General features: G+C 49.0%; 1 protein-coding gene across 1 annotated transcript in view; it reads left to right on the forward strand.

The window, feature by feature from the left end:
• The first annotated feature begins 1,406 nt into the window (after positions 1-1,406).
• The window catches only part of LOC144099503 (uncharacterized), a 127,621-nt gene continuing 113,607 nt past the window's right edge, over positions 1,407-15,420 (forward strand). The window contains exon 1 of the mRNA XM_077632856.1: positions 1,407-1,896. Coding sequence (XP_077488982.1) covers positions 1,857-1,896 — 40 coding nt within the window. The 5' untranslated portion in view covers positions 1,407-1,856. The remainder of the gene's footprint in view (positions 1,897-15,420) is intronic.

Below are 15,420 nucleotides of genomic sequence, written 5' to 3' on the forward strand. Positions count from 1 at the left end.
TTATCTTTTTCTGGTTTTGAGTACAACGGCGTGTACGAATTTCCGAAAAATATTTATACTCCAGAAAAATTTTCTCAGAATACTTTACACCTCCCCATATACCAGTCACTTACTTTCACATTATACCGGTACAAAATCAGCTACATGTTAAATGTTGCCTTCAAACGTAAAGTTAAGGATAATAGAATGTTGTTCGCACTCGAATTATCACCGTTAAAATAAAGGTAGCACCGCAGCCTACTTTTTCTGTTATAAAAAAAGGGAATTCCGGAACACCTCGAACCAGTTGCCCAATCAAAATAAATTATAATTTACCCTGCCAACACCCTGATTGATTACAACAAAACTGGTGTTTACCTTGTAAAAAAAATGAAATACGGCAGCTTCCAGCATTGAATGGTAAATAAATTTCGTTTTGATATGTCGTGTCTCTTTGCGTTGGAGGGGTATGTTTTTTTGAATACAGATTTATATACTTATTAGTACTTTACTGCCAAGTAATGTTTCATTGCTTTTGTTTATTATGCTGAAAGTTAGTCTCACTTATTTATATGGAGAAGCAAAGAATGCATTCTCTCTTTGCTTGCCTCCTATGGTGACTGTCACCTCGTAGACCACACCGTCACCTTGTAGAACGGAACTTCCTTTCTAGTCAAAACTGAGAATACTCATTAGGACCCTTAAGCCGCTCCAATTTCGTTCTCATTCGCGTCTAAAGATCAAGGGCATTTTTCAAACTCTGTTGCATTGTACGAAAGAGGCGGCTGAGGGCTATTCGGGCCTGAGGGATACCACAGCTTCCACAAGGATAGCGTGATGCGTTGTTTCTGTTTTAATGTTTTGCAAGTGGTTCGCGGGTCAAAAGAGCTCAAGAATGCACAGCTTTCTCAGGGACCGTGGAAAACCAGATGGAAGGATTTATTACTCGTCAGGGCCGCTCCCTGTTCCAGGAATAGGCCGGCCTCACTTAACCGTTAAAACTTGGAACCAGGGTGCAAGAAAAGGAAGAGAAAAAGCAGAAAAACCTTGGCGGACTTGCGACCCTAACTGCGTGCTTGAAGTGAAGGTTCGGCCGAGCGCAAAGTGCTCCGAAGAGAAAACGTGCGCATCAGGCCGCTGGAGATCGCAAACACAGCGCGAAAGCCGATAGTGGCCGCTGCTCGCGGTAACTGAACACTGCGTCGGACGGAGAGCGCCAAAAAAGCCGCCTGCCAGTTTGTGTTTTTTCTTTGTACCCGAGTTCCGTCCGTGTGTAATCGATACCCTCGGTCGGAGGGGTAGGCCGGAACGTCGGCCAGTGGAAAACAAGCGCACGGGCAAGGGGAGTAGCGCGCGACCGGACCCTGCTATGGCGGCCCCGGCGTTGCAAAGAAACAAAGCGTACAAAACGCGGCGGCAGCAGCAGCAGACGACGGCGACCGACCGCGCGACCACGTTGCGAGCAGACGACCGGCACGGAAGCAGCCAATGAGAGAGTGAGCGTCGTCCCGGTTGCCACGGGCAACGGCCAATGAGGTTGCTTACCGGTCAAACAGGCCCGGCGGCTCGAGGGGAGAAGAGAGGCACCGGTCCGGGCATTCCGCTTTGTGCGCTGTGACGCTTCGGATGTTGGCAGCGAGTGCTCTCCGCGTCTGACAGAAACGCCCGGATGCGAGCGGAGGGATTAACTTGGATGCGAGCAGCCGGCCCGTGTTGTTGTGTGTGAAAAGCAGTCGCTGTCGGACTAGAACGCTGTGAGAAGCCGTGCGACTCTGGCTTGACTCGGGGCAAATCTTTCCGCGGAGACGCCGGTTTGTTGTTCTCCATCTCAACCCCGTGCGCGGCAGCTCCCTAGCGGCCGCCGCGTGCATTCAGTTATGGATACCACCTGCCTCACAGCCGTCGTCCTGCTACTGGGTGAGTGGAACTCTCCGCGTAAGATTGTTCGTCGCGGTTAACTACGTGAAGGCTCGTCGAAAGCAGAGAGGAGTTTGTTCCAGTAACGATGGATCTGAAGTAAACGAGTGCGCAGTTTTGCAGTGATGTTCTCGGTTACTCTAGTTTTTTTTTTTTATGTTACCCTTACGTCTCATGAAACATATCCTTGTGATGCTGATATGCCCGGTGGCATGAATGTGCTCCTGAAGGTACTTTTTTCACTTACATGTGCGTTATATTTTCACAGTTACGCAAAACCGGTGCGTTGATTCGAGTAAGCATTTTTCACTTAGTTTCGCTTTTGCACGCGTACACTAATGATGACGCCATTTTAATCTTCCCGTCTCGACTCGCTCACTGCAAATGCACTCGATACTTCCCAGAATGGAAGTGTCACGCTGGGATCGAACGCCCACCCGGCGAGTTTATTTGTCCATTTATATTTTGTAGATCGTCGCCGTGATCGGGTAGGTGTTCCAATTCGAGCCCCAGCCCACTTGGATTGCATCCAGTTCGAGGCCACATGGTGGACAGCGTAATGGGACAACAAATGTGCGGTTCACGCGTCCGAGAACTGCATGTAATCGGCACACATCTCATGTCCGCGGTTCATTCGCGGCTGGTAGCCGCTTTCGTTTCGGAAACAACGCTGCGGCGAGGAAAGAAGTTAGGGTCCCCAGATAGAAAGTACGGGGAATGAAACGAAGAATAGAGAAAAAAAAAAGGGAGTCACCTAACGTCGCAGGAGTGAACTGCTGGAAGCAAGACCGCCGGTTTGAGAAAAGTTTCTCTTCAAGGCTGCCCCCTTCCTACGCTTGGTGCGGGGCCCCAATACGCGATCCGCATATCGATCCACTATCCATCTGGAGGGGCTGCAGGCGCGCGCCGTGCTCTCTCGTATACCGCGACCCGGATAGAACGGCGGCCACGGGAACCGAGCGCGTTCTCTCAGCGCTGCCGCACAGTCGGAGACGTAATCGAGGCGCTCCGAACGCTTTTCAAATTCACTTAACAGGATAGCGTGTCGAATTCACAATCGAATCTCGCTGCTGAAATTTAGAATCACTTCTCCTCCCCCGCCCCCCCCCCCCCCCCCCCCTGAACCGTGAGTTTCCCGTTAAAAATAACGGCATTACGCTGTGCTTCGCAGCAGCTGTGTATATACAGAATGATGGCCTAGTTTCCATCTTGTAATTTTTTTAATGTCCTAAGAGGATACACAATAAATTAGTGAAAAGTTGCGTATTGAATGGTCGAATTTTTTTTTATGAAATCCGTGAAGGATTTGCTATTCTCTGTCGTAGGCAATCCAGACGGCAACCTTCTTGTCTGCATCTGGGTAAACATCCCTTAAGTCTTTACTGGCTCGTCACACACGTTAAGGTTTCCTTAAAAAAAGTGCCCCCCCCCCCCCCCCCCCCCGCAGGAAAAGAAGAAAGATGAGAGGAGGAGAGATAGCTTACCGACTTACGTTCGAAGTTTATCAAAACGGTGCTACAACTCTGCAGTTTACGCAAAAAAATGATAATTATGCCACAACCTGACACACGGGAGATGAAGACGGAGTAAAGAGCAATGTGTGTTTATCGCAAGTCTATACGCAGCGAATTAATACGCTTCAAGTCACGACGAGGGTCCCTGCATTGTCTGTGCGTGCAGGGCAAAAAAGCGAGATGTCTAGCAGGCTCAGTGTTATGCATTCATGCAAATGAGGAAGCAACATATGATGCAACGCACCACACGTGGGTGACGAAACCGCTGTTTTCTTAACCTCACAGCTTGTCGACACGCTCATCTCGAATACCGCTCACGAACGATTGGAAAAGACGCTGGCGCACACCGGCCAGCCGTCCACTCGGTGCATATTTAAGTGAAGGGAGCATCGCATTTCGTTCGCGTCGTGAATTTACGCGTTTAAATTAGGCCTCCTCCTCCGACAGGTTTTCTTTCGAGCCCGTGCTGTGATGGCACTGCAGTCGCACTGTCTCGTCCACAAAGGTGGCTGCGTCGAGGATTTTCGCCACGAAGTTCCGGCATGCAGATGCCGAGCACGGTCGGTTTGCTAGAGGACTAGTACGGTAAACTAGCGTTGATGTTATTGCGACGGCCAATTTCCTAAGGAGCTAAAGTTATAGCTAAATTACATCCTGCTATTGCGATTTCATGTAATTCTGCGCATTTACTCCTCGCGATATATTTTACGCCACTTGAAAGCACACTTCCCCGGAGGGACTAACTTGAGGAGTACCAATCCTTCCTCCAACTCTGTGCAGTCTAATCCGCTGGGAATTCAATTTTAGCTTTATGCATACAATCAATGCCTAACTTTACCGCACTTCCTTACGTGAAGCATAGCGATGGTGTTTCAACACTATTGAAATATCGAATGATGTTTTTTTTTTTTTGGTCGGTCGGTGTTTTTCTGCTGGTGCAAACAGGTTGTCCGTACACGACCTGTACGTAGTTACTACAACGCTAATAAACGGTCCTCTTGGGCATCGCTTTCAACGTCTACTTGGAAGCCGACTACAGTATGGGAAGAACACTTGAGGCTGCTGTCAGCGCAGCGAACAAGAACGTTGTCAGCCTTTGTAGCTTCTTGTTTCCACAGTACAATGCGTCAGTGTGACCTGGTGATTATGGAACGAATGTGGCAGAATATGAACAAGTATATTCCGCACAGCGTGTCCGATAAATAGGGAGAACTTGGTGAACAGGGCGCACCTGAAATGGCGAGTGGCTTCGTTCTCAACAAACAGATCTAGTTTTCAGTTCTTTTTTTCACGAGAAAGGCAATCCGCAATATTACTCAATTATGGTGCATCTGCTTGCGGGGTGGTGTTTATTAAGAATAAGAAGAGAAAACTTTTAGAATAGGAGGGACGCAAAGAATCTTCCTTGTCATCTGAGGCACGCGAAATCAAACGAGGGCTTAGAACAAAGCACTCGAAGAAAATGCTGCTCCGCGTTTGGGGGCACGCTTTCAATAATTTCTTTAGACAGTCTATAAGCTGTCCATAGACTGTTGTCTATAAAGTGTGTAAACTTTCTATTGACAAATCCTATAGATTAGTCTATAGCAATACAAACTCAATACAGAGTCTATAGACTTATGGTCATACACTTTTAGTAGACTTTTGTCTATAGGCAATCTATGGCTAGGAATAGACAAAAGGAAATATCTGTAGGAAGGCATTACGGTCTATAAGAAGTATATGCACTATGAATTGACAAAAAGAAATGTCTATAGGAAAGCAATACAGGCTGTAAGAAGTCTATACACAGTCTATAAACCATTTTAGTGAGGGCACCACAGATGAACTTGTCGCGGTTCCGCTCAGTAGGCACGCATGCGAAATGTGCATTAGTCTCGCCTGACGTCCACAAATCCGACATTTTCTATGCTGCGTAGAAGTCAGCTCGTCTCTATATATGTACTGCGCGCTGTCATTTGCGCGTTTGCATCCATCTCTGTTAGCTAAAGACCTGCGGCTTTTGGGTCCGACAGCTGGCGTGCGCCCAGGGGGCGATAAGTATCCTGCCAGACGAATCTGTTCGCTGAGCACGCGCGCCGTGCGCATTAGAGATACGGAGAGCTCCGGTATTGGTCCGCCATCAGGGACACTCCGCCAGCCGCGCGTTTACTTGCTCCGGCAATGTCACGGCCGCCGGCGAAGGCGAGCTCGTATCACCCGGATTCGGTAAGGCTTCCCTAATGGGCATTAATTAGAACAGGCTAATGAAGCTGCACTCTGTACGTAAAAATCTTGGAATGTGGTACTAGAGATCAGGGGCACAAACGCCACAGGATCCCGCGCGTATAGGTGCGCTCAGTGTATCTTGCAACAACCAAGATGCAGTGGCAGCTTGCGTCACAATGCTGTACGAGCTAGGGGGTGGTGAAACGTACTTCGCTTATTTGCCAGTAGAGACGGTAGGACTCCGACCGGTATGAATCATGGTTAGTCTCTTACTATGTGGCAAAGACAGTGGTACGGTCACTTCTGGTACGTTGCAGTTTATACTGAATGCGAGTGTATACGCAATCGCGTTTGGCGATTGACTTTCTCCCAGCACTCTGGCGTTCATTGTATAGCCGGGCGCACAACGGCATGAAGTTATGGACATGCACACACGGTCCCAAGGCGGTAGAAAACTTGAACACTTGGGCTGAGGTTTCAAGGCGCTAAAGCTTCCATTTTAGTGGAAGCACACTGTTAGACAGGGCATTGACATCGTTTTATTGCAAAGTCTGCTGCAGGAATGGATGTCAAATAACGTGTGTACCGACGCTTTCTCTCAAGTACAACCGGTAGCACGAATGTGCCAAAACTGTGTTTTTTTTCTTTCCAGACCATGACTTCATGCGTGGCTTTTGATAACTTCGCATATTAACCCAGGCAGCGTGGAGATCATGTTCTGAGTAGATGTAGTGAAGAAGGCGCATGTACCGCGCCGTCTAGCTAGAACGCGTGCTCTCGCCACGCGCAAGCGGACGCCGTGTTTATACTGACGTCACAGGTATACTATAGCAACAACACTTGAGTGCTTGGCTCGCGCGTTGTTGTTGAAGGCTCATAACAGCCCGTAACACGACGCGCGCGCAGGTGATCAGCGAGAGCAGCGGTTTTAGCACCGCTATCGCGTCGCTTGTTGATAGCGGCAAACGCTGTCACGAGACGGCGCAGAAAGCATCGAAGGCCACGTGTGCAAGTGCTATAATAGTCGAGTAGTCTGTGTGCACTGCGAGAAATACAAAGAGCACATTCTTGAGAAAAGACACAAAGTAACACAGCAACCACACCAGAGAAGAAACGTTCAAGCGGGCAAGTAACCGCAGTGAGAAGCAAGCAAGCGAGCGCTCATTATACGCCGCCGATGTACGCGTGTGTGTTGTCTGACACGCAACGCCGAGAGTCGGAGGTCGTTGATGTTTGCTTCATGACTGAATAATACTGCGCGCGCAGGTGGCTTGCGGTGCGGCCGCTTTATTCCTGTGTGGGTGTAAACCGCAACGGTGCGCCGTTTTGCTGTTGCTCCTGCTTCGTATATGTTACGCAGGTCACGCGCGAGCTGTCCTGTGGCTTCATTGTTTTGCTTGCCGAACCGTATGTAGTTTGCGTTCCTAAAATTGCATCTGTAGTGCCTGCCTGTGCTGAGCAAAGCGGTGGTGCAAGTTAATTGTGAAAAGAAAGCTCTTTTCCGGGTTCTAAGCTTTGGGTGGATTCACGGCAGACCCGGAAGCCCAGTGCGCCACCCATGATGAACGATCGCTACATTTAGGATTGGGACCACATTTTGACATCGCTGAACGCAAGATCCCATTGGGAACAGTAAGTTACACCTGTATCACTAAAGCTTCACACCGGTGAAATCACTTTTCCGAAAAGGACGTATGGCACAAATGATTCAGTGTGTTGAAAGCCTATTTTCTTCGTTTACTGTTTCGTTCACCGGCCCAAATGTAGACAGTGCGCGACGAACCAGACTGGCCTGGCAAGCTTCCGCTTCGAAATTATGGACGCTTTTAGAGGGTTGTTATTCTTTCTGGCACGGATTCGCTTGGACCACACCTTGGATCACGCATCGTTCCCGGACCTCATCTCTTCTTTCGATAGAATAACGAAAAGATATAAAAAAGACATTTCCGGGAAAATAGTGGCCTCTGTGTCCCTTTTAAACTCAGCATGAGTCATGTCGGCTTTGTTATCTAGCGCTGTTATTTTGTTATCTCATTTTGGATTATGACAGAGGTAGATAGTGTGGCTCAAGGCTTCCAACGTTGATGATGTGACCATGCACAGGGTCAAGCAACACATTGGTTCAATATGAAGGCTGAGTAGAACGCATTATCTGTGTGTTGTGTTATGAATTCAATATGGTGGCGTTAACGAACGCAGACAAGCACATTCGCTCCGGCGGGGAGAACACCAGAAGCTCTCTCTCTGCCAAGGTCCTCTGTCTGTAGCTATCCTGTGCCAAGAACTCCTACCACCACGATCCCGTACGTGAAAGGTGTAGTCGATGGCGCCTGAGGTAAGGCGACAGCGCAGTGACAATGAAGCCCTCGCGAGACATGAGTACGAGCAAGAGCACGAGAGAAAGACAGACATGCCTCCACTTCTGGCGCGCTTTCGATACCACAAACAACGGTGATGACAGCGAAGCTGCTCAGCAGAGCTCCGGCTGTATAGCCACTGTCACCGTGGACTCCAAACTTTTAACAAAGACTGTACGTGAAGCAGCGTCTTCATGGACGCCCTGTCTGAGCGTATCATTTCCCATCACATCTGGGAAGGAAACGTACACGCATATTCGTCGACGAGACACGTGTTTCTTCTTATATAGACTCCCTGGAAAGCTTGCACCTTGCCTCTGGTATATTTGCTAACCACGGCGCGGTTAGTGATCTCGGAATCGACCAAATAAGGTTTCTACTTCGAATGACCGGAAGTTGAACTGCCTTAAGCAACAACGTAAAGCATACCTCGCTTTTTCTCCACTGGACTTTTCCAGTTCACATTCCCCATCGCCATCCGCAGCATCCAAGGTCGCCTGTGCCTGAGTCACGTTGGTTATTGTGCTAAAAGCAGCATGTTCGCAGTTATAGCAACGGCTGGGAAATCCGCTGCCCCGCAAATCCAACGAAAACGAGAAATAAACAGCCCTGACTACATACCCGGATGCGTTTCTAGGTTACGCGGCTTAATCTCTGGGTCAGAACCGAAGCGCCCGCTGGTCACCACGGAGAAGCTATGAGGGCAACACACCGTGCAGGAGGCGCGCACGCACCCAAAAAACGCAGCCCGTTTATAATACTATCTCTGCTCCCGTGTCGTGCGTGTGGTTTTTGCTCTTGTTCTTACGTCGACGGGGACTCCCGGGTCAGTTTCCTATAACCAGTTCACGAGGTTCGAGGCTGCCAACTTGTACTTGCTCGCGTTTCGCGAGCTTTTCTGCCCCGTCCTGATACGATTCTATTCCGTTTCTCGCCTTCTGAAAAAAAAAATTGAATTGAAGAGAAAGAAACATGTGGCCTTTTCACAGGCCTACCTGCCTGCCTACCTGTGCCGCCTCGGTTACAGCGCGATTGTTATTCGCGCGTGCCTGGCCTTTCCAGTCGACTGTTCCCCTCTTCTTCTCTCTTTATACCGCGCGTTTTCTTTCGCCTTTAGCCCGTTTTGCCGCCTCTTTTCAGGGTCCACTCCTTTCTTGGTTCTGCCTTTCGTTCCTTTCTTTCTTCTTCTATCTTCGGCGCTGCAGTTCGTGCCGATGCCTTTCTTGTTTTCGCCACTATGTGCGCGATATATAAGCCTCGGCTGCGTGGACGTTAAGCGGCCGTGCGGCCACGTAGCGGGGGCCGGCTCACCCGCGCGCCCGGAGTTTTTTTGCTGCTCCCCGGCTCGCCGACCTAGATCGGCCCCTCCGCTAAGCGATGCCGGCCGGGGATAGGGCGCGCGACGGCCCTTGTAGACCGAGCGAACGCCACCCGCGCGAGCCCGCACCGAAATCCGCGGGATTCGGTGGCGAAATTTCGCCCCCGAGCTATTACGTGCAGTGCGAAGCAGGGCGTTTGAAAACGAAGCCCTCCATGTGCGGCGTTGTGTACTGAGATCCAGTTTGATCGTTGTCAAGAGCACGTTGGTCGCCGCTCGCACCCGCTGGGCAGCGAAACACGGGTGTGGAGGTGACGCCTTTACGATATGTAATACACGTAAGCGATGAGGTGCTGCGAGGCGAGACTCTTTCAGAAGAATGATTCAATTCTTGCTTTTCAGACGATTGCCAAGTCTTATAGTGGCGTTAAATGGGCGTTTTTGAAACGCTGAATGATGTTTGTGTTTGGCTAGAGGGAGCTCGTTCCAGCCGCCTTGGCCTAGGTCATTCATAGTGAGTGCGATTTATTGGCAGCTGACTGACAGTGGCAGTGGCAGCAGTAATTCAGCCACACCCCTCAGCAGTTGTACCGAACACCTCGCCTCATAACCACAGATCAACTGTTTCAAGACAGCAGTGACGAGCAGCTCGTCACACAAAAAAGAGGCGGTGAACGTTGCAGCCGGTCTTAGTGCTGCCTTCACATATGTTTAGCTTTTTAAGAAAGCAATATCTAGAGACACCGCGACGAAGCAAGTTTTATATAACCGCTCACAACTGTCTCCAGATGTCACAGTCGCTCTGACCTGCGGAGATCCCGCCGAGTTCCTCCGCTTCAATTCCGTCGCTCAGTCGCGTGCCAATTCAACTTTGTTTGTTTCGCTTAATGTGTACCTGTTTACAAGACTCGCCTCAGCCAGGGATCGGCTAGGTTTTTCTTTGCTGAAATTCGCGGCTGATCTTTCTATGTCGCTGCATACGTTTGCCACCTACTATGCAAAATGATTTTGTCCTGGCTTTGTGCGGAGATTCACGGCGATACGGGATGTGTGCGACTTGTGCAGTCAGCCCCGGCGTCGATAAAGCATAGATAGACAGAAAATTGAGGAGAAGTGGTCAGATTTTATTCATTCTTAAACTGTTATTTGAAGTTCCAACTACTTGTTGACTTCTTTTCATTCATCGCCGTTTTAACAAGCAGAGGACGAATTTCTAAAGAACGATCTCTGAATTGTCCACATTACGCGAATACTCGTAGCCTTCCCAGTAATAACCTGCAGTTGACAACTTGGCGTACGTACAGTCGGCGCCAAAAGTTCACTGAATCTGTGTACTTGGGAACAAATTTATCCTAGCGCTGCCTCGCTACCCACTGGCCTGGTGTTGATACAAAAAGTGTGGTGGAGCTGCCATAAAAAAAAAACGTAAACCAATAAGCTCCTGCCTGTGCCACTACGTATAACAGGCATGCTGCCGGGGCATGAAATTCATCTCATACTTTAGGCCATAGTTTTTTTTTTTTTGCATGACAGAAGCGAAGTTATTCCGCACCGCCGCATCCCATAAACTTTCGCAGCCGGCTGTACACAGTTACAGCCCTTTTGTTTCCCTCTTGGAGTGCTGAGAAATCAGGCAAAATAGGCTGCCATGCGCTCTTGAACATCGTCACGGTCTGCTGATTTCAGCGTTACCTTAATCGGTTACGGGACGTTGCTATAGCCAGGAACAGGTGGTTTCTACCGTTCTCTTCTGTTATTCTATTACAGTTCCTTCCACATCCCCCTCCGTTTCTCGTCGCGCTACCCACATAAGTGCTCACCTTAACGCAGCAACTGTGCAGTGTACAAGCAACAGATTCTCGGGCATCGAAGCCGCTGGGAAAGCCGTAAACACGCTGAAAATTATCTTGACGGCATCTTCCTGTTTTCCGCGCAGCGATTCTAGCGAACGCGATGAAAGAGTCATCGCTGTTGTCTCCACGCTACATGAACGGGCCAAGAACACCCACAGTTACTCAGCAATACATATTCCATTTAGGATGCACAACTGGACAACTTCGAGTACCACGAAGCTCGCGTTCAGTAAAAGGTGTCAGTGAGAACTCCAGAGTCTGCTTCGCTGGAAGCAGCGTAGCTTCCAGGATGCAGCGCACCTGCTACCGTAGGTTTGTGCACTGCCGGTGGTGCGTCCGCCCACTGACGGTTGGAGGGCCAGACTGGCAGAGGGGTAGCAGTGTCCGGCCCTTAGCAAGACAGGCGATTTTCCCCTTCGCTGAGAGCAGGGCCTTATCAGTGCAGTGCTGCGTCGACGTCCTGTCGGCACCTCTAACGTTCCCTGCCGGCGACGTACTTCCCTCAGACGTTTGCGTGGCGGATGAGCTGCTTCGGGACCGGGCAGCTTCCAGGGAACGCCGCTGGTTGACTGTCGCAAAGGAGGAAATCCAACGATCGGATTTCCACTCTGACGGAGGGCTGCTTCTTTGCGAAAAAACAAAACAAAAGCACAACAACCACGGCGAAACCTTCGCGGGCTCGCGCTCTGCTGGTTCTTTTACCTTTTTTGTCCCAGTCTCCGAAGCTGGGAAACGAAACAGGAACGGGCAGAAATAAATGTGCTTCCTGGCATCTTTCTTTGGCAGCCGTTGTGCGCTGAAGGAGCTCATTGCTGGCTGGAGTGTCTAGCAATCCCACGGAAAGGTGCTGGTACACTATTAGTTAATCATTTATTTATTTGTCTTCCGTCAACAAGACGGCAACCTATATGGACACTGCACGTTACGTGAAGAGCACTGCAGTGCACATATTAAGCTAAATGAAAGAGTAGGCATAGTTTGAAAAAGGAGGAAATAGAGCAATGGAAATTAATATTTTTAGAGGCGGCCGCGTATCAACACACGTGCCTGTGGATAAAAAAAAAAGGCATTAGCGCACATGCGAGAAAAAAAACATTAGTGACAAACAAGGCAAAATAAAAATCACAATTTGTTCACTTAGAGCTGCGCAGACAGAGAACTCTGTTGATGGAATTAACGTGGCCAGTGCGTATAGGATAAAGAAAAACCTATAGTCGCAAGCATGTACGTGCCGGCAGTCTGATAAAAACTGCTGACAGCATTGCAAGAACGCTTACGTACGTAACTAAAACAAAAACGAATGTTAGCAACACGCAGCGCTACACGAGGAGAATAAAAGGGGACACAGAACAAGCCTGTGCTCTGCCTGTTCCGTTTGATTTTTCTCCCGTCCTGTCTGCTGATTTTTTTCTAAACGTGTTTTTATTTTATCGCTAGGTGATGTACCAACTCGCCCAAGTTAGAAATCACAAAATTTCGTGAGCATCATGACTAGTTCTCATTTGAAGCAGGCCGTGTAGAAATATTAGACGAAATGAATAGCGTGAGCTACAAGCTCACCTCGTCTCTTCTTGCCCTTTGTCCTGCTGTCTAGCGCTGTTGAAAAGAGCTCTTTTGTGGGTGAAAAAGGTTTTGCACCGCCATGACACGCAGTGCAAATATCACAGCTTTATTTTGGCTGAGAAATACCGCCCATTGGGGCTTAGGTGACGGGCTTGGGATGTAAACGACGAATTGGAGACGGTGGTGAACGGCAAGTTTATGGTTTAATTTGCAGTGCCTTAGTGAGCTGCTCTCTTGTGTGCAAGGAAAGGAATAAAATGAAAGCTGTGGAGAATCTGTTAATTTCATAACATCAGGGTCGAGCGAACAAGAACTGGCAAGATATTTAAAGGAGAGATCCAGTCAGGAGGGGGAAACAGCAGAAATATGAAGCTTGAAGCGGAATGTGATAAGAGAAGAAGTAAGTGTAATGCGTAATATGGGCCTATGTCCGTTGTGACGCGCTACTGCTTCCTAGCCGACAGTTGCCCGGCAAGCAATATGGCGCGTGAGAGCTGGGCAGGGGACCGAGACACTCCGCTGAGCCAACGGTGCGCAGCAACTCCGTCCGCCATTTTGCCATCTCCCTTTTCGCACATTGCTTTGGCACAGTTATCTCAGAAACTGGCCCAGCTGCCCGTCCTTGCCGCGAGGAGGTCAGGTGCAAACCAGGGCTGCTGCACACCTCGGGTATACGTCGCGCACTCGAGACCAGCACGATCCCCGAGTCTCTCGACTTTCAAGGTTGTGGCCACAGAAAAAAAGAAAGAAAGAAGGAAAGAATGAAGGAAATGAAGAAAGGTAGAAGGAAATAAGGAAATACATAAAGAAAAAAGAAATGAAGAAAGAAAAAGGAAGAAAGAAAGAGAGAAAGAAAGAAGGAAGGAAGGAAGGAAAGAAAGAAAGAAAGAAAGAAAGAAGGAAAGGAAGGAAGAAAGAGAGAAAGAAAGAAAGAAAAATAGAAAGAAACAACACGACATATCCAGAAAGCCAGCGTCGTACACCTGCCAGGTTCAACACCTCGTCCTCGTGAACGACGACACCCCCTACCGGAGTACAGTGCAAACGGTTGAAGACAGCGCGCACCTTATTATAGCTGGCTTGGAGGCATGATGAACAAAGGTGCTGCAATGGCAAGGAGGACAACGCTAGTCCTTCTTCTCTGCGTCTTGCGCACGCAATGGGCGTGCATATGTAAGCGCGACCGCGGAATCTGGCCCCCATTGTGCCGCTGTCGCGGGCGCCAGAACGCAGTCGGCGTCCCAGCCGCGGACAGGGAGCCGGTTTCCGAGCTACATCGACACTGGCGCAGCTGCAACTTGTCCCGCGCTGCCAGCGGGCACACTCGCGCGGAATGCGTCGCTGAGCGTCGAGTGACGATAGGCACGAAGCAGCGGCCACCGCGGCCTGGTTGTGCGCAGTGCTAATCAGTGAGCGCGCGCTCCGCCGTTTAGGAAGGCGGTCGTTAAGCAGAATGATTACCCGGTGTTTATTTGGCGACACTGTCATTTAATGTAGCAAGCTCGCCGCCAGAATGGGCCACCTGGTTAGGTTGTTGTCGTGTTCTCATTGTTTCTTTATTATTTTTGCTTTCGTTGTACGCTTTTGTTTACAAGATATCCTTTGCTACATATATTGTTTTAAAGGAATGATATGAATACCAGATGCTTGGCTACATAACTCTTTCTTACACAGACCTACAGCGGTGGCATCTGTGGTTAGACTTATTTATCGGCGACTGTCTAGGCGAAGCATAATTGACCGAGTGCTGAGAAATATTCAATAAGGAACCGCAAGTAAAAGATTGCGAATAAAAACAAAGTGATGAGCCGCGATCTCTAAAAAACGTTGCAATTAAACCTACCGGCATAGGATTAGAATAAAGCCTATTAACGCTTCAGTACGACCTTCTCTGGGAAGCGACATGACGAGGAGAAGACCGCATGGAAGCTGTGTTATTTTGGTCGGTATTTTGGCGTGATTCATACTCATATATGCTACTCCTATGGCATCCGCACGGAACATCAAAACGCTTCAACGCCTTCACGTCTACAGCGTAATCGATTTTAACACGAAGTCCAACTCTCGTGTCGCATTTGCGAATTGATTTCTTAATCTCCCAGATTCCCTCACTGGCAGTATTTAATAGCTATGACGTCTCTTGTGGCCATTGGCGCTTACGTGACTCGAAGGGTTTGTCTTGCTGTTTTACCTCAGTTGCAATTGTCATACAAAACCGTAGTCCTTATGGTCCAGGCAATATTCACGATGTCTTCCCTTTCACATCCGCCCATCACGCTCCGTGGCTAATATTATTTTCCAGCGTCCTCAGTTGTCGGCTCGCAGCTCAAAAATGCGGCATAGGCAGCGCCGTTCCCGCACCCCGAGACACCCGGAGGGAGCACCCTCCACTGAACGCCCCTCTGTACCCTGTGAACCCATTGGTAAAAACGCATCTCTCAGCTATGATCTCAGCAACTCCTAATCAGCACCTCTCATACCTTACAGCCGGGGTGGCTTAGTAGTTATATATTCCGCATTAATATACTCTAATATGCCACCATTTCTTCGGGATCACGGCCCAGACAAACTGCATCGATCATGTTACAAACCCAGAGCCATCCTGTTATTTTCTGCATGCATATGGCCGGTTCTTAAATACATTTTGTTTGTATTATTACAAGATCCAAAATGCCACTTCAATTTTTACAGCTACTTTCACCCGCATGATT

The sequence above is a fragment of the Amblyomma americanum genome, chromosome 7 (assembly GCF_052857255.1).
Source record: "Amblyomma americanum isolate KBUSLIRL-KWMA chromosome 7, ASM5285725v1, whole genome shotgun sequence".
NCBI lineage: Eukaryota > Metazoa > Arthropoda > Arachnida > Ixodida > Ixodidae > Amblyomma > Amblyomma americanum.